This window comes from Pyxicephalus adspersus, chromosome 1 (assembly GCF_032062135.1).
Source record: "Pyxicephalus adspersus chromosome 1, UCB_Pads_2.0, whole genome shotgun sequence".
NCBI lineage: Eukaryota > Metazoa > Chordata > Amphibia > Anura > Pyxicephalidae > Pyxicephalus > Pyxicephalus adspersus.
Window position 1 is genome coordinate 102414367 of NC_092858.1, and position 20259 is coordinate 102434625.

The window sequence follows — 20259 nt, forward strand, 5'->3', positions numbered from 1 at the left end:
TCAAGAATAGAAAGGCTAGATTGGACTTTAATAAAAAAAATCTTAAAAAGCCAGCACAGTTCTGGAAAAACATTCTTTGGACAGATGAAAACAAGATCAACCTTTACCAGAATGATGACAAGAAAAAAGTATGGAGAAGATGGAGAGATGTGAGGAGATGTGACACAGGACAGAAGCAGCCAAATGAATTCTGAGTTGTTCAGAGACATACTGTCTGCTCAGATCCAGCTAAATGCAGTCAAATTGATTGGGAGGCGTTTTATAATAGAGATGGACAATGACCAAAAACATACAGCCAAAGCAACCCAGGAGTTTATTAAAGCAAAGAAGTGGAATATTCTTGAACGGCCAAGTCAGTCACATGATGTGAACCCAATTGAGCATGCATTTCACTTGTTGAAGACTAAACTTCGGACAGAAAGGCCCACAAACAGCAACTAAAAGCCGCTGCAGTAAAGGCCTGGCCGAGCATTACAAAGGAGGAAACCCAGCATCTGGTGATGTCTATGGGTTCAAGACTACAGGCTGTCATTGCCAGCAAAGGGTTTTCAACCAAGTATTGGAAATAAACATTTTATTTTTAGCTTTTTAAATTGTCCAATTACTTTTCAGCCCATGAAATGAAATGATAGTGTTAAAAAAAGGCTTTAGTTCCTCACATTATGCAATCGTTTTGTTCAACCCACTGAATTAAAGCTGAAAGTCTGCAGTTCAACTGCATCTGAGTTGTTTCATTTAAAATAATTGTGGTAATGTACAGAACCAAAATTAGAAAAAAGTTGGCTCTGTCCAAATATTTATGGACCTAACTGTAGGTTGTATGGGCAGATTTAGGCATACATTTCACTTTAAAAATGTACACCAAAGATTGTCCGATGTTGGAAGGTTCTTGGCAACCACATGTTCTTATCTTACAACCTCCCAAAACTACCCATCAGCACAAAACTACCCATCAGTAATATATGCATTATAGGGAATTGGGTAGTATATGAAATATGTTTTTTTAAAGTAAATAGCTTGGAAAGGTTGTATTCCAAAAGCCTGAGCTAAATGTATTTAACATATTTTATTTATCTTCTGAGCCCATATTTTTTTGGCAGGCACACTTTAGACCAGACATGCACAGGCATGATAACATCATGTTACTGGCAATACACACACACACACATATAATGTTTAGTGAAAACTAAAGTAGTTGTCACCTTACCACAACAGTGTCAGTCAAGGTACAGCCAGAGAATTTTTTTGCCAGAAGACCCTCAAAGTTAGTGGTTCTCTGAATAGCAAAGAGCAGAAGCTTCACCTCAATTTCTTTTGCCCTGGTCCTCATGATTTTTGCAAGATCATTTCTGAAGAAAATTCCAACATGTATTAAACATAAAATTCATAAAACTCAACTAATTTCTACACTGTTGTATTAGTAAGTAAAATCCTTTAATTTAAAATGCTTTAGTTCTTTTCTCTTATAAACACGGTTAATAATAACTTCAGAAACTGTTTATATTATGCTGGGTGCTCCCAATATGTATCGCCACACTGTGCAGCAGTGTGGAGGAACAACCAACCGCGGCTCTGGCCGATGCACAAGTGGGGTCAGGAGAAGGACTGCTTGAGGGGCTACACCGGCCAGAGCAGCGGACCACATCTCCCGGATACATTGCAGGCTCTGGGAGGTGGGCAGGTTGTGTCTCTAGTTTGAGCCTGCAATGGGAGAGTAGGCGGGTTCTGGCATCATGGCGTGTAAATAACTGAATAATTGTGTAAATAATTCTAATAAAAAACTTAATAAATGCTCTCTCATTTTACCTGGTTATATGACAAAATTCAACAGCAATGCGCTCAGTCATGCACCAATCCACAGGAAACATGCGGCCATATTTCTCCTCATAATCAACCAGTTGACGTTTAATCCAGGCATAACGTCTGTCAATTTTGTCAAGCCATGCAACCTGTCACAAAAAGAGGGACAAGTCAAAATAATTCATAGGCAAAAATATGAAATATAATCTAGAACCTTTACAATGTATGTAAAGACAAAACTTTTATCGTTAGTTTTGGATAAAGTATGACATATGTCAAAATCCAGTTTAGGATTTCTTTAGCATCTGCATCCTGGTAAATCTATACTGTAGATGTCCAAGATGAAACATACCTCTTTGCCTGACAACTCCAACTTTTTCAGGAAATGAATAATAATTAAATACTAATACAAAGGTATTTATACCTTGATTCTAACTTACAAATCAGAATATTGCAGGGAATAATAAAGGGATACCCAAATAACTTAAATTATGCTTACATCTTGGTTTTCTTGGAAGAGCACCAAGTACTCAGACAGATGCTGCCTAATGAACTTCTTGATGATTTCTTGTTTAATCCGGACATCCAGGACATTAGCTACTAAGCAAGCATCACGCAAAACATTGCTAGGTCCACCAGGTCTCTGGAAAAAATAAAAAAAGTGACATTAGGGTTTTCTTGATTCAAGCATGCAAGTATTTAATGTACTGTGCTGCAAAAGATGGTGGCCCTAAATAAACCCTGTTTAATCTTATTATTATTATTAATAATAAAAAAAATACATGAAGTAAAACAATGGATTCCAGAGCAAGTTGACAAGTAGGTTGTGCTAAATCATACTTTATATGGGACTTTATTATTTATCCTATATTATAGGATAAATAAACTTTTGAAACAATTCTTTACAAATATTAAAAATTTGGTATACAAATGGATACAGGTTGTGTAAAATTGAATAAATTATCAAATTTCTTTATCTAAATATTAGCTATATTTAGGTGGACCTATGCTGAAACTGCAACATAAAATTATGATAGAAGGCTTAGAAGGGTTTGCTTAAGAGTATTAGATTGGGCTGAACTAGTAACATTTACCATATTCCTTAAGATTGGTTTTGGAAAAAAAAAGTGAGCATTTGGTCAGGAGATTTCTGCTGAAGGGCAAGTCCTTTAGTTTAGATTGACTGCTGCTACTTTTCAGCAAAAAGCATATTTATCAAAGCCTGGCTTGTTGGTCATGTGCACAGAACGCGTGCGAGATTGAGGATGTGTTTTGATCAAGGGCATACTAGTTTACCATCCTAAACTGTATGGTAAGTTTTTTGGGACCAAACTGGTCCTGATCTGTAAGATTGTGGTAAAGATGTTGCAAGTTGTGATGTGAATCTATGTGCACTGCAAAGCACCAGTAAAGTAGAACATACATAGGGGAAAGAAAATAACGTACCTTTGTGCCCTGCGATGGAAAAGCTTCCTCAAAATCTGCTAGAATCTGCTGACCCAGTTCAGTTTGAGCTGCTTTAACTCTTCAAAAGACAAAAAAAAAAAACAACAGTAAGAAGAAAGATTATATACAACATATATTACTGTGCAATATGTACACATTGCCACATTTTCATGGTCACAGATATCATGCCTAACAAACTATAAATGCAATTGCAAAATGCAACCTAACTTGCATTTTACTAGCATGGAATTTACCAGAGGAACCCTGCGGGAGATGAACTGCAGAAGGCTGCCAAGTTAAGGACCTTAATTACACCTAAACTGGCAACACAGAAAGGAAGTGTGGTCCAAAATAGGCAGCAAAAAACAGTGTTAAAACTGGCATAAGGTAAAGGTAGGAACATAACACTGATCATTGACAAGCTGTTAAACGTCAAAATAGGAATCAACAGAGCTCATGGGTACAGGAGCCAGGGAACAAGATGTTCAAAGAGGTCTTTACTAAGGCAACACTCAAATGCACTGAACAGGTTTAAATATCTTTCCTAGACATAACAACGGAAGAAGTAGTAGTAGTAGTATTATTAGTAGTAGTAAAAAGTGTGCAGCAGCACTTCTTGCTAGAAATTAGAGGAGGGAATGAGAGAGCATCAAAACACATGGACATTGAAAGACCTAATGCATTTTTTCAATGCAGAGATTCAGAAAGTTCTTGCAAATATCAACAGCAATCAAGCATGGCACCTAGGTGGGAAACAGCAAACTGATCCACAGGGACTCATCAATAACAAACAGCTACCGACAGTGACCCAAGTTGATTTTAAAGACAGTGAGATGTGACACAAGTGTTTTAGAAACATACTAACCAAACAGGAAGTGTATGCTTAACAATCAGCTGATTGTGGACTTAAATTATGATAAAAAGCTGTAAAGTACATCCATTGTTAAAAAAATGTTTTAGGCAAAGAATACCACTCCAATAAAAGTTTATTTTTTTTTAAAGATAACCACACAACAATATAATGACATACAATAATATAATGTATGATTATAGTTTATAATGATAATTATAAACTAGTTGGAACTTTTTTTTGTTCCAAAATGCAGATTGTTTTATTACGTCTATAGAAAAAAAAAGAACATTGTTCTATTGCACCTCAAGTAACTCACCCTTCTTTTCACACATTCACACTAGTCTAGATACAAGTAGTTTCCGGATGCTAAAGTTTCCTCCAGTGATCCAGTGGCTCCTGCACAATTAAGGCTCATTGACTTCTTTAAAGCTGGTAGATGGGTCTGCCAACCCACTGTATAGAAGTCTACAGAGCAGGCATTGCTGGATGAAAACAATAGGAAGCTAGAGCTGCCAGGAAACTTCAGGATTTTAGTATGAATGTGGGGAGGGGAGTGGGGGGTTACTTTAGTTCAGAAGTGGGAGACAAATAGGATAACTGTAGTCTGTTTGAAAGTACAGTTATCCATCAAAGACCAACTAAAGATGATGAATATATAAAGACCAACTGAACATTCAATTTAAACTACTACAAATATAAATAAATATTTTAAACTGAAGCAAAAAAGTTGTATTCTTTAAAATACGGGCACAGCCTGAGTAGTAAAATCCTGAACCCTCAGAGTTGAAGCAGTAGTTCTTTTTTAGACTTTAGATTTCGGACACTTTGTCGGAAAATCTGTTGAATCATAGACAGAGCTCTCCAACAAAGCAGGGTCATTAGATTTGTGGATAACAGGTATGACTCCATCTCGGCTCTCTCCAGAAAGACCACTCCAGGTCCTTCTCTGCAGCATATTAGAAAGGGACATGCTTTTCTGTGGATATCCTTTAGGAAAAGAATGCATTTAAACAGAACGTTCATTTGAGTTTCAATTTTTACTGTTTATGCAGCCAATCTGTGTAAAGGCTGCTGTAGCTTTTTACTTGGATAGCGGAGAGGCTGCAATCTCAGCTTCCTATCTAAAGAAAACTACATGATGCCATGATTCCTTACTTTGTGTATCAATTATGATACAGAGAATTAATAATATGAAGTTATCTGCAAAGGATAAAGGGTACTTATGTGGACTGAATAAACACATTGGGCCTCATTTATTAAAGCTCTCCAAGACTGGAGAGGATACACTTTCATCAGTGAACCTGTGTGATCCAGCAAACCTGGAATGGATTTATTCAAAGTCATTTGGTATTTGTTAGCAATTGTTTTCAATCATGTGTAGATGGACCAGATCCATTCCAGGTTAGCTGGAAGGTTCTTCACAGGTTTACTGATGAAGTGTACCTTCTCCAGTCATTGAGAGCTTTAATAAATCAGGTGCATTGTTCTGGAACAGGAGGAAGAAATATACCGTGAAAACATAAAATATGCATTTGTACAATAGAGTATGAGTAGAAACATATCATTAATCCTCATGGTGCCAAGATACTAAACTTATTTGTACCACTAAGCGATGACCCTTGCTGATTAGTAACAAGTTATTAATGATATAATGAGGGGTGACAAACTTACTCCAGAGAGTCAACTCCTCCAACTAGCATGTGTAGATGGTTAAGCGTCGTTATTGATGTGGTGAGATTGCGCTTGGCATGATCCAGCTGTTTAATATCTCGTGTGATTTCTTTTACCTTAAAAATAAGCCAGTTTAGTTTTTGTTTTAATATGTCTAAGCAATAACCAGAGAAAAATGATGTAAACAATTACCTAAATAGATACCCATATTTAAGTGTTTAGCAAGTTTTCTAACAGCCTTTTTTGTGGTAACAATTTTCAAATCAAAAAGAAACCCAAAAAACAACATCTAGAGATATTAAATATTGTGGTGTGAACATTCTAACGCTGTGAACATTCTAAATGATGATGATAAACCTAGGTACAATAAGCTTTCCATAATTTTAAGGAAAAAAAAGTTGTCAAATATGCATAGTGTATGGTATTTAACACATTTTACAGATGCTGGACACGGGAATCAATGGCAAGTCTGAAAACCTTTGGAATTAAATTCACTTGCTAATCATACATAGACACAGTAGAACAAACACTATTTGCTACAGTGCAAAATGTAATTACCATTTGCTCAGATTTCTCAGCTTTGTCTTTTATGTCTTTGATGTTACCAAAGAGTTGCTGTATGGCTTTTTGAGCTTCTTCCAAAGCCTAGGAGATGAAAAGAATAGAAGAAATCATCATCAAGAAATCCCATCAAGGAAGTGTAATGATGCCAATATTTTTATTTTATCGTGAAAACTTTGAGCAATTCCCCCTGATGAGAATAAACAAATCATGTTACTCGAAGCAATGTAAAAAAATGTGTGTATGAAACATAACATTGCAGATGTGTATTTGTTAACACTTTAGTGTTCAGTGTATATGATTATATAGTTTAAAAAGCAGTATAGCATGTCCTTGTATTCCATTTAGGGAATTTTATGTTAAACATTTACCACTTTTCAGGAAAGTCAACTCTGGAGGAAAAGAAGTTTAATCTCCAGGTAAGGAAGGGATTCTTCACTGTAAGGTGTGTGAAAATGTGAAATCTGCTTACTCAGGAGGTAGTTTAGGCAAGTACTATTGATTGCTTTATGAAAAAGCTGGATGCTTTTCACATGCACAGAATATAACTGGGTATTAAAGTTTTTAAGATAACAGAACAGGGAACATCCGACTGCTTTACAGGATCTGGAGAGAATTTTTTCCCCTTGTTGGAGCAAATTGTACCAGGGTTTTGTTTTCCTTCCTCTGGATCAACTATGTCTATGGAGTTTTTATCTGGGATATGTTTAATTCCCTAGTGGTTGAACTTGATTGAATTATGTCTTTTTTCAGCCTAGCTATGTAACTAACTATATGTAGTAGCTCTACATAATGTTTAGAGGGAATGACTTACAAGTGAGTGCAGCAATTAAAAAGTCAGTGTAAAGATAAAAAAGATTAAAGTTATATAACATTATTTTTTTTTTTCTAAACTCCAAATATTTACAGGCATTGCTTTTTTAAAGTACTTGTATTGGTCATCTATTTGCTTGGTGTAACAATTTGACATGGAAAAATTATAATATACCTGTCTTCCATCTTGTCCAACATTCGTCTGACCTCGTACCACACTTCTGATACTGTCATCTAAACGTCTGGAGTAAAGAAATAAAGACAATATAAACCAAAAAGGAACATAATGAAAAGACTTGCATTCTGATCAACATTCAAGCACACCAAAGCTCCTTTTTACACTGTGTCCAGCCACCTGAAGGTAATTGCAAATTTCCAATTACAACTAACTGCCCCTACCTACTTTAAAATGTACATCAGGGCAAACTATCTCATCCAGAGACAAAAGCAACATTACCTGTCAAGTCTGGCCAATGTTTTACCCCTTTAAAATACCTGCAAGTGCAGTAATATTACTGCTAATCTGTTAAAATTCACACAGCTCTGAAGCCCTGCTGTGGGCTAACAATACCACTTTTTTTAGGACATCTTTTGTCAAGTTTTCTCTTGATAATTGATTGGGACCAACCTATCCCACCATCTCCAACACAAAGTGTATCGTTTTGTAGCCTTGAGATGAAAACCCAGATAGTTAATGCATTCCCCATGGCAACAAAGGAACCAGGCAGGGTGAACAGGAGACAATTCTCACAATTTTTGCACTTATCACACATATCACAAACACTTGCAAATATATATTTAGCAGTACAAATGGGAAATCCCCAAAAGTTCACTTTTTATTCTTACTTGTTCATGTTGGTAGGAACACAAAAAACAGAAAAAGACCACTTAGAGATCACAGACTGGACTACCTTACCAAAAACCTGAAACCTTTCCATAAACCTACCTTACGTAACCATTAAAGTGCAAAGATTTCATCACAGTTAAGAAGATTTTTTATATTCATAGTAACTCTTAAAATTATTTTACATGAGCAAACTAACCATTTATCATGGATGAAGTAGACTGTGTATACTACACAAATAAAAGAGTTCACCAATCACTTGTTGGCAAAAAAAGGCAATATGCACAGAACAAAATCAACAGTTCAAAGGCCTAGCGATTCAGAAATAAAATCTACTAAATGATACTTGATTGAAAGTTTTGATTAGAAGCAGATATGTCATGCATATAAATGAAAACACTACATACATACCCTATTTTCAAATGAATTTTGCTTACAACATCATCAATGTTTGACAAAGACTGCAAAAAAGAAAGTATCATTAATTTGAGTAAAGTATACCCTAACAAAATCAACAAATTATACACTATTCATCATTGTTCAAGATAACTGGCCATCAAGTAAAGGAATGTTGTAGGTCTTGGGCATAAATTGGCTAGGTTTTTAAAACATCACCAGATATTATCAAAAAGATCATATGTTAAGACACAAACATGTTCAGTATGCTTAGCAGAATGTAGCTGTTAAAGAATTACTTCTTTAACATAAATTAATATTATATAGGTTTTATATAGCAACAACATATTACGCAGCAATGTACATTAAATAGGATTGACAGAGACAGACAGTGACACAGGAGGAGGAGAGGACCCTGCCTTGAAGAGCTTACACTAATAGAGCATATATAAATGCTACATGTGTTGTTTTGTAGTTTCATGACCTTTCCATTGCAATCAACCACTTGTAACCTTAAAAGAACACTTAAAATAATAAATCCAAAATGGCAACTTGGAGGTAGTGTACCCCAAATAATTTAAATTCCTGCTTGCGTGATCGGTTTACTGGTTTTCCCAGCGTTCTGCACTAAAACACAGGTCAGCATTTAGGCGTCACCTGAAATAAAAATTTCTGCTTTGGCGAGAAACTCCCTAAGGTAATTACTTCTAAAGGGATGCAGACACTGCAACTATCTTCACTTGAGGTGTATCAGTTGATTATAATGAACCAGGCATGCCTGTTTAGGATTTTGTTTTATACAAAAAGGTAAAACAAACATACATTTTCAGAAAAGAGAAAAGTATGAGGAGTTTTGTTGTTTCCAGTTCTCATTGCTACCAATGTGCCCAATTAATTGGGGGCGGATAAGTGACCAAGCTGTATCTTTTAGCTGCAGCAGAAAAAAATCAATCACTAAACTGGATGGGAAAAAATTACAAATCCTTTGGCAATGCTCAAAATGTAGATTTCTATTTATTTATTTTATTTTGCTTAAACAGCTTGTATCAGCAGCTCTTGTATCTTGAGAATGTCGCTCACTCAAGGTTCCTCTAGGTCAGGGGTCAGCAACCTTTACTATCAAAAGAGCCATTTTGCCTCCACTTCCACTAAAGAAAAATAGCCTGGAGCCGCAAAACATAACACAGTTTTAATGTTTTTTTAATTTTACCTGTTACAACAAGTGTGCATGTGTAGGCCTACTTTGAAATAAATTAAACACTGAACTATGCCCCTAGAAGCCTCCAGCTTCTAACGTATCATCCTGTTACATTAGAAGCTGGAGGCTTCTAACGTAACAGGGTAGATTTTTTTGATGGGCAGAGTTCTTTATGTTCTGATGATAGCCTAACAATTAAATTTTAGGGGGTGTTAGTCACAGGTGTCCCCCACTTGCACCTACATTTTTGGTTTTGTACATCTCCCCATTCCAGAGGAATTGGGGTTCAAAGGAGGGGGATGTCATTGTACACTTGTAGATTTATTTCACTGGTAGATTTTTTTCATTAGAACACCGGATAGGGAATCCCCCTCCTCCGCAGTGTCTTGGGAGGAAGGGGATCCCCCATCAGAGATCTCCCAGCGGCAGCCGAAGGGAGCCACAACAAGGAGGCTGAAGAGCCGCATGCGGCTCCGGAGCCACAGGTTGCAGACCCCTGCTCTAGGTGTACCACCCTTCAACCATATACATTTCTGCTGCATACTTCACTACACACCGACTGCAAAGGCAGTCTTTGGACATCACAGGGTTTGCAAACAACTTGGTAAAATTTTCTAAAAGGCATTACTTGGCAGCATATAATAATAGTTGATGGTTTTGGAGAGGTGACTCCTTTATCACTTGTAAACATTAGACTTCTTTTAGTAAAGCAGAACGTGGGATTGAAGGAGGGGTTAGAGTTCCATCTGCTGGTTAGTTAGAAAACTGCAGTCTTTCTATAAATTATTCCATATCAACTTGACTAAAAAAAAAAATCTTTGGTGTGTTACTTTAGTTCTTATACATACTTTACAAAGAAAACAAGTACAGCATTACTATACATTCACTGTCTTCTTACAAAATAAACTAATGACATAAAATAATGATTAAAAAGAATATTTATTAAAAGCTTACATACCAAAATATTTAGTTTTATTATGTTTTTTTTTTTTTTTAGAACAAACATTCTTTTTCACTTCTATATCATTTACCAACACCTACTTTTACTACAAAATATGAAGGTAATAGTAAATAATAAAAAAAATTCAATAGTAATACATAAAAAACAAATAAAAATAAACCAAGATGGGTTCCATTATCATCAAAAAGAGAACTTTGTTTCTTTGGAGGTAGTCCAGAGATTGCCCTTTCTATTGCTCCACAATTGATTGTGCTAATTCTAGGGCTCCATATCCTTCTGGAGTTTAGGTTTAGCAAACAGGTAATGGTAAGTTCACCTGTCCCTGGGTATACTGCAAAAGGGGGACATGCCCTTAATTTGTAGGGGTTACATTCATTCCTAGTGTCTACATGAAAAAAGGAGTAGTGACATTTCTGTATGAACCAATTCTAGCAGCCTTTCCTTGGTTTGCATTCTCCAGCTAGTTTCTTCTGTAAGTAAATGGCTTGGCCTCCTAGCATCCCTTGTGCACAGGGTTTTTAATTGGTAAATGTTGAAATACTTATTTACTTGTCAGATATGTTAGCATTCTCGCTTACCTGCTCAGTTGGAAACAGGGTGTTAATATATTCAACAGCATTGAAGTCTGCACGATCCAAAGGGTCCTGACTTGGAAAAACCTGCAAATAAAGAACACAAATGTCATGAAAGAAATACAGCAGCTGCCATTGTTGGTCCTCTTCTGAGAATACAAGTCGCCTGGCTGTGCTTTAACACGTTCACAGGCAATCAAACTCTTCATGTTGTTTGTTTTGGGGTCAGTGACTCCGTATGTATCAACACCAAAGTCTAGCCATGGCAGCCCAGCAACCAGCATTTTTAAAAGTAAAGTCCTTTTATGGTGGCCTTTAAAGTTTGCTAATGACAGGTGTATTGTATGGGAAAACAGATCTTGATAAATTTTGTATTACCGTACAGATAAAATCCTGTACTAGTGTAAGATGATATATTAAGATATTTACACACACCCCACTCTGTGCAACAATATTGTTGATTTATTTGGGGTGGCAATGATCTTTATACCATTTTTTACTGGGTGACAGCTTGATCACATTACTAACCATAATAAATTGATGTTTTTGCCACAAGATCTGCACATTTAATGACTAAAAACATTTTTATTTTGATTGGATTTCCAGATTTCCAGATGTAGTCCATGCATCACAATTTGATGGCACAATCTTTAGTCTGTAGTGTCTTACCTGACTGGGTGTAAATGGCACAGATTATGGAAGTCCCAGCATAACATGAACAATATGCCACCTTGATTTAATGAAACACCACAACAGCCATAGGCATCCCCTGTACTGTATGTGTTTGGTAATAAATGGCATGATAGATTTTTAATGAACAAACATATTCTATGACTGTATGTGGAGAAAGGTTGCCCGGCAGTCTGTGCCCTCACCTGTTCTATGGCTTGCTGCACTTCTGGGGTCAGGTGAAGCAAAGCTTCCAATTCTTCCGACACTTCCAGCTCCTTTTCTGACATCCTGCTCTCAGCTGCCTTCTCCTCCTTAGACAGCTCAGACCTCTTCCTGGACTGCAGTGCACCTTGGGAGGAAGCGTCCTACCAGAAATTTAGTAGGCGCCATCTTTGATTTGGGCATGCCATTAGCTTGAATATGTAAAATATAAACTGCGCCAACTTGAACGAAAACGTGAAATTGTTAAAAAACAAATTCCCTGATATGGGATACATTTTATTTAGTGCCCGGTACAAAGGTAAAGTACTGTTCTGTTCTGTTTTATTTAAAAAAAAAATGCTATTGTCTGAGAGCATGAGATTTATACAGCTCACCAATAGATGATGGGCAATAGGTGACGGAGGGCGGGGTCATATGGAAAGATGGCCAGGTGAAAGGAGACAATGATGATTCGTTCTGAGCTACTTTGTATCTGTGTGTGCGCTCTGCAATGGCGCTAAGGCTCGAGCGAACCAAAAGCGTTTGCAGTTTTACATTATATTGACTTTTCTTTAAAAAAATATAAAACAAACAAAAAAACAAAAAACAAATCATACATAGAGATATAACACTTTATTTTAGATTTCTAATGTGCCCAGCGGCAATGTTACATACTAGCGCCATCTGTTGGTTGTGGCTGTGGTACTGGACGCATATTATAAAACAAATCGCCTAAACCAACAGATGGCGCCACGGCTGGTATGAGCCAAACTAGCACTATAGGAAAGAAACAGCCACTAAGAAACCGAGAATAAAGTGTAAATCCAAAACTAGTCATTATGAACCAACATAAAATACAAATTAATCTAATTATCCACCATTGCTTGAAGTACAACTACAACAATACTAGAAACACATACTAGGAGGTGTATTACCGGTATATAAATATCATTAGACTATAATAAAGAACCAATCACTCAGCTTGCAGTCGATCCCTCCAGCCTCCCCTTTAAAGAGAGGCGGAACGGTCATCAACAGCCAGCGGCATTACCATACGATAGCGCCGCAAACTCACTTCGCGCTCAGGATCGACCACTAAGGCTCTTCATCGTGATTGGTGAGTTTGACCACTTTCGAGCACATTCCGACAGTCAAGAACTATAGAAATGATCCCTGAAAGTATAGTCTTAACCTAAATAGCGTGCAGTAAGACGACCAGAGGTTTCCTGACTCCTAACAATATTACGGTGTGCATATTTATACATTTAGTATGTTACATTGCTATTATTATATAATCTAAACTACTGTTCAATGTGTACTCCAAAGTCATCACAGAATAAAACAAAGGTAAAAAAAATACCTAACTTTAACACTTTGCTATAAACTTCTTCATTTGCATGCTGATAATCAACTAGCCAATCACACACGACTGTATTCAATGTTGCCATCTAGTGTCCGTTTTACTGTAATAGTCTCAGGCTTTTGTGTAATCTAAGGACGGATCGTGTACAAAACAAGTATTTAGCAATACTATTTCACAGTTTATGCGTATTTTATTCGTACTTAAAATATAGAACATTTTATAACGTTGTTACTGAGAATCATATTTGATGAAACATTACATATTCATGGAAAGCCATAACAGTAATACTTGTAACTATTACACAGTTTGCAGCATGATGCAGCCCTGTAAATCCTTCTGTTTGGCAAAAGTTCGACCTCTCGGCGAATCAGAAGGCCGCTCTCGCTTACATTTTCGGTAAGCGAGAAAGGCCCAATTCACTGCAAGATCGAACTTAATATTCTCGTTCACTCATCCCTAATGGTGACGTGGATTTGACTAGACACCGAGAATGCCAAAGCCCGGGGGAGGTTACCCATTACATGTGCATGTAAACTCGTAACAGCTCTGCGGGAGAAGTAATGCCTGCTTGGTATATTCCACTGACGCTCGGCACAGGCCATCAGGTCACGCAGTAGCTGGAAGGCCAGAATTTTGGCTAGACGTGAATTGAGTTCCATGACTCGTTTGTTGATTGGGCCCATAGCCTGATGTCTTGTGCAGAACTCTGGTAGAGTGAGCTGGAGGGACTGGGAGCTAAGGGAGCTGAAGGGGTCATTGGAATACCCATCTTGCGGCGACAAACGAAGCTGATACTTCCTTGCAGCTAGGAGTCTGGCTGGCACCAACCTCCTGAGACGTAGTAGCAATGACAGTTGAAGGTATAGAAGGAGTCAATGGAGGTGGAAGAAGAGACGATGAAGTGGTTGCACCTCCTTCAAGAGAACGCAAGTACTGCTCCCACTTTGGTTTGTGGTTCTTGCGCATGTGGCAAAGCAAGGATATTGTATCCAAATGTGATCCAGCCTGTTCTCTGCTATACTGCCTGTGGCACAGGATGCAGATTTCTACACACCCGTCATCATCTTTCAGCGTGAAAAAGGACCACACTGGAGAGGTGCGTGCAACCGCTGCTCTTTTTCTTTGCCTGCCTCTGCGTCTCTTGGGTGCCCCGTGTCTGTTCAAGCTCCACCTCCCCAACGGTCACATTGTCTCTGACTGTTCCTCTGCTTGTCCCCACTCGTCTGTGTGTTCTTTGGGACTCATATGAGGCAGATTTGCCGCCTCTTCCATCCCCAGTCTGTTGCTGCTGCCCTTCTTCTACGTCTGTTTCGGAACTGCTGCTAGCACTTAGACGCATGGGTGGTTCCCAGGTGACATCAGGTTAATCATCATCCTCATTTTCATCTAAACCAACCTCTGCAAATGCAGCCACTGATGCAGAACCCTCACCCAGCAAGTGCTGACCACACTCCCCAAGGGTCTCAAAGTCTTTCTCTGAAATTTGCAATGACAGATCCTCAGGCTGTTCGTCAAACAACAACGGAGAGTCATCGGGAAGTACAGGCACATTAGCCATGCTAAATCTTGTCTTTGCTCCTGTCACGGCTGTGCTGGTTGCTGCTGCTTCCGAAGAAGAAGTGCCTACTGTACTTGAGGCCCCTGGGACCCAGTCCACAATACTCTCCACATGACGTGGCTGTATGATTGTAGTACTCCCTCTCAATACATCTACCAGCATACTTGTGCTCCGCACATCTCAGACCTGTTTGACAACTTGTGCTGCTACCTCCAAGAATTTGGTGCTGCTGTCCTACAGTGGTGGACTCCCGGGGAGTATGCCCCCCGCCAGAAGCAGCAGGTTGCCCAATGCCACGCCTTCCCCTGCGTCTACCGCTAATCTTTTACATATTCGGGCAAAAATGCACCTGTACCAAACGGTTTCCTTGGTAAATAGCAAGTGGTATCAAAATGAAATATCTGTATTTTTTGAGAGAAATACAGAAGTTTTTCTGGCTTTTTTTAAAGATAGCAAGTGGGATCAGAAAATAAATATCTGTATTTTTATGAGAGAAATACAGATTTTTTTCTGTCTTTTTTGATAGGTAGCAAGTAGTATCAGAAAGAAATGTCTGTATTTGTTTAAGAGAAAAACAGAATTTTTTAATGGCTTTTTTTATAGATAGCAAGTGCTATCAGAAATAAATATTTGTATTTTTCTGGAGAGTAGGACAGAGATGTTTCTGCCTTTTTTTGCTAGATAGCAAGAGGTACCATCAAAACCTGCACATTTGCACAAATGTTCTGTAAGTGAGAAAGGCCTGATTCGCTGCGTGTCATGTTACACATGCATGGTTTGCCTTTCATTATGTGTGTCCCTTCTCTCTTTCCCTAGCTTCTGCTTAGTCTCTTGTCCCCTCCCCTCTTCTTCATTCTGTCATTTACTCTCATCTCAGTTGCATGCTACTGTTAGCTACCACAGCATGATTTTTTGACCTATCCATCTGTTCATCAGTGTATGATCTGCACAGTTTGGAATAAACTTCTTCAAGATCTACAAGGTGTCCTTTGGATTGAGTCACTGTCAGCCAATTCACCTAAGACTGCAGTTATAGCCATCTCATCACAACTGTAAGTTATCGAGATCACACTGTAGGGTTTAGTCTGAAGAGGCAGAACACTGCGAGATCCCACTTACAAACCTCGCTCTCTCATCCCTAGTGGTGACCTGAAGGTGGTGGCACTCCTTCTTGGCCTGCAAATTGTGCTTTTTGTGCCTGTGGAACAGTCGTGATGACAGCAACGATTACAAAGTGAAAGAATGGCCACCCAGACCTGAACTGTTGGCTAGTACAACGTGAAGCATAAATCACTCATTGATCCACAGAAAGTTTACCTTCTGCCACTTCATATTAAACTTGGATTGATGAAAAACATGGAATGGCTTGTGATGGTGTGGGTTTTCAGTATATGAAGGACAAGTTTGGAAAAGTTGAAACAGATGCTAAACTGAAAGCAGGCATTTTTGTTGGTCCCCAAATCTGCAATTTGATGTGTGATGCCACATTCAGAGTCAAACTCAACCCACTTGAACTTGCTGCTTGGGATTCATTTGTGCTAGTTGCACAAATCTTGCTGGGCAACCAGCGAAATGAAAGCCATGCTGAACTTGTGAACAACATGCTAACAGCATACCATCAACAGGGCTGTCGAATGTCACCTAAAATTAATTTCTTACATTCCCATCTGGACTTCTTCCCACAGAATTTGGGTGCTGCGAGTGATGAACAAGGGGAAAGGTTCCACCAGGACATTTCTGGTATGGAAACAAAATATCAAGGCCGGTGCAACCCCAACATGATGGGTGACTACTGCTGGTTTCTGCAACTGGAGACAGCGGAGAGCCACAAATGCAAAAGCAAGTGCCTGAAACACTTCTGAAGTGTACATGTGTGTTGAACTAAAGGTGAATTATGTGTAATTGTATATGTTGTTGCAACATAAAACTACGCTTTTGTAATGTCATGGAACTCTGAAGCAAAAGTTAGTTATGTATAGAGATTACATGGTAACTGTAGAACGAGAGAATGTAGCTAATCGGGTCTAAACGTGTAATTAACCTATTATGCTGACGTCCTAGGCAGAATCGGACTTCAGATCTAGATTCAGAACACTTGATTTAGTATAGGACACATAGATTAGACCAAGTAGCAGACAATATTTATTTTTTTGTGATGCAGTGGTGTTACTGGGCTCTCTGCAGTACTCTGTAATCTACAGTAATCTGTCAATGCCATTGTCCTTAGCAACAAGATGGTATGTGTAAGACCTCCCCTGGTAGGACTACATGGCCTTTTCTATGCCAATACACAGAGGAGAGACTAATGCCAACAACATGTAGGAGGACTTGGAGGTGTGTTCACATAGATTATGATGCTCTTTTTCCTTGAACTTCTGATGGTTCAGCGAAATTTCGGCAAACCGATTTCGCGAAACCATCGGGAGAACGAACAAATTATAACAGGAGGATTTACAGGGGATTCACAGGATTCCCTGGGAATCCTCCTGTTTGCGATCCCCGGGGCACTAGAGGGAAATTAACCTCTAGTGCCGGGGAACGCACACTGTTCTCAATAAAAGCGGCCATGGAGAAACTCCATTGAGAGTTCTTCTGCAGTTCCACTGCGATCCCTGAGCACCAGAGGTTAATTAATCTCTAGTGCCCCAGGATCGCAGAGGATTCTCAGAGCTGCAATCATTCTTGCAGCCCTGGGAATCCTGATTGCGATCCCTGGCACTAGCGGGTTAATGGGGACAAGTATCCCGATTCAAAACCCCTAGTGCTCCCTGATTGGCTAAGAAAAGCATTCCCCAATCAGAGAGCACTAGAGGTTTTTAATGGAGAGACTTGTAACCCATTTAACCTCCAGTGCTGGGGATCACACACTAAGCTGATCAATGAATGCAGCCGGCGCTGCCGTTCTTTTTTTTTTAAGTTCAAGCTCGATCAGTGAGTTTACACTCGGCCGCGAGATCGAGTTTTAAAAACTCATCCCTTCATCCCTACACACACCTAGTATGCTTTTATAATAGACAGATTCATATTTGACAGGTCATGATTTTATGAACTGGGAACCAGCAGATTATTAGTTAGCACAAAATATAGAGTTCAACGAGACCAAACTAGGCATGTTTAGGACTTATGGTTCACCAAAACAGCTAAAGAGTTTCCAGGCTTTCCTGAGGCCTAGGAGACTAGTTCTTGATCTCAAAATGCTCGCCCTAATGAAATGGCTATATATCAGCAACATACTACTTTGTATAAAATTGTGTGATGGAAAAATGATGATTATTAATAAATATGTTCCTGAATACAGCTTAGAGGTGAGTCAGAGCCCACTTCACTACCCTTTTCTGCCAGATCCTGAGTTTTATGACAACATAAAATCCCAAAATTTGCAATGCCTGGTGTAAACTAGCAGATTTGGAAATATGTGCTGGTGGGTTATCTGATGACAGAGAGATAAAGGAGAATTTATGTTCCTGTGCCCAAAGAGAGAATCTAGCTTCTACTGTTGTACATTTAAGAGGGAATCTATTATTGGTACTCTCCCTAACATCACACCCACCAAAACTGAGCACATTCTACATATAGACACAAGATTCAGGTGGACTAATCTCTAATGCTCTAGTGTATCAGTCAGTATTTGGTTTTTTTCTGTTTTGTCACTGTCACTGGTGTGGTATTTGTGTGCCACTTTTTGATGGAGGGTGCTATTCCCTTATGGGCTGGCCCTGAAGTCTTGGAGAGTGCCTTGGCCTAAAAACCAGGCGCTCTCCCTCAGTGGGAGTCTCTCTTCGGGAGAGCTCCCAGTTTAGTATCTTGTGGGACCTGCATGGGTCCCAGAGAGAAAAGGCCCCTCTCTGGCTTTGGTCAGGGGGCATGTGTCCCCATCCCGGCTTTGGCTGGGTGGGCTTAGTATCCAGCCCTCGTCTGGAGCTTCGCTTCGGAGGGTTTGGAGAAAAGGGTGGCCCTTCCTCTTTTGAGGAGGGATTACCAAATAGTACCCCAGTGCACGTTTTTTGTGTGGTGTTTTTGCACTATCACTTTGTTACCGTTCACGGGGTGTGTTTTAGCATGGATCGCAAGATTCGATAAAAAAAAAAAAAATGTTTTGTGCTTGCAGATGTTCTATTAGAGGCCTGCATCACTATAAAGGGCAGGGGCAACATCTGGCCACCATTTCAGTGGGAAATAAGTTGTGCTAGGCAAGACTGTGCTGCCAACTACAGACAAAAAACACTGAGTGCAGGGGCCACACATTTCTCCTTTTTTTGAGTTTTCACCATGTTCCCTAGATGTTCCCTGCTGTAGTGATTATCTTGAGACCATAACAAACCACCAGTTTCCAATGTAGGGGTGGCAGACAAGGAGAAGGAGATTGAGGATAAAGGCACACAGGTGACAGAGAAGGGTGAATCTTCCATATTTGTTGGTGGTACCACAAGTTGTAAATATTCCTGTCCAATTTCAAATGCTGCTAGTAGATATTGCAAATGACAATATTTATAAATTGCCTTCTGGACAAAACCAAACACCCAAATGAATAGATATTGGAGTTGCTAACATGCACTGCAATGAGGCCTTGTTCGTTTTTGACATCCTGCTCCCTCTCCCAGGATATTTCTGCTGCGTAACTTCATCCTCTACCTCTCCTACCTGTCTGTAGCTCTGCTGTACAATGCCTTCGACCCATGTTGGGCAAGCGCATCATTTTCTATAACATACTGACCAGCAAGTAGTGGGAGGTGACATCTTTTCTTCTACATATCTCTTCCCCCATCTTCAGACAAGACCTGGGATGACTGACCATGCTCACTGACACACCCTGCTCACTGTCCTTTTTCTACTCAAAAGAAAGTAAGGGTTGTGCATCAGTATATGGGATATGTTTGTCCTCTCCCTCTGGTTGCTTTGAGTCCCCCATTTGCAGGATTAAGATGGAATGCTTGAACTTATCTTCAAACTCAATATTGCCACCATAGAACAGAACAGGTGCTGTGTGTACATAACTAGAAACGATCATGAATTTTTGTTTCCAGCATCGAAAATGTATGTGTATGGAGCTTAGTTACAGACCTGAGTATTCTTTTAACGAGAGTCCAATTCTGTTTTAGCTTAAAGTCAATGTTATTGAATAAGTTGTGCAGTCTGGTGAGAAATATACATTTTTTATATATTCTAACGAGACATTATATTTAATGTTGTTATACGATAGTATAAGAATTAGATGGCGTCATCTTTTGTGATTCCATATGCATTAAGAAACTATACCTATTTTACACCCGAATGATTTCTCTCAGGTCTAATACATGTACCTATTACAAACAATGAAAATATTTTTTTTTTGTTTTTCAGATATAACAAA

The 20259-nt window shown here is 38.9% G+C and overlaps 1 protein-coding gene and 1 non-coding gene across 2 annotated transcripts in view; both read right to left on the bottom strand.

The window, feature by feature from the left end:
- VPS53 (VPS53 subunit of GARP complex) overlaps nt 1-13245 on the bottom strand; it is a 33275-nt gene extending 20030 nt beyond the window's left edge. Inside the window, exons 1-10 of the mRNA XM_072409897.1 lie at nt 11991-13245; nt 11122-11202; nt 8400-8449; nt 7320-7386; nt 6329-6415; nt 5771-5886; nt 3247-3325; nt 2300-2443; nt 1807-1949; nt 1208-1349 (exon numbers count right to left, since the gene is read on the bottom strand). Of these exons, the coding sequence (XP_072265998.1) occupies nt 1208-1349; nt 1807-1949; nt 2300-2443; nt 3247-3325; nt 5771-5886; nt 6329-6415; nt 7320-7386; nt 8400-8449; nt 11122-11202; nt 11991-12074 (993 nt within the window). The 5' untranslated portion in view covers nt 12075-13245. The remainder of the gene's footprint in view (nt 1-1207; nt 1350-1806; nt 1950-2299; nt 2444-3246; nt 3326-5770; nt 5887-6328; nt 6416-7319; nt 7387-8399; nt 8450-11121; nt 11203-11990) is intronic.
- Nucleotides 12961-13177, bottom strand: LOC140321929 (small nucleolar RNA U3). The gene has a single exon (XR_011919051.1). It is a non-coding gene; the product is annotated as a small nucleolar RNA U3 (small nucleolar RNA).
- Nucleotides 13246-20259: the final 7014 nt, after the last annotated feature.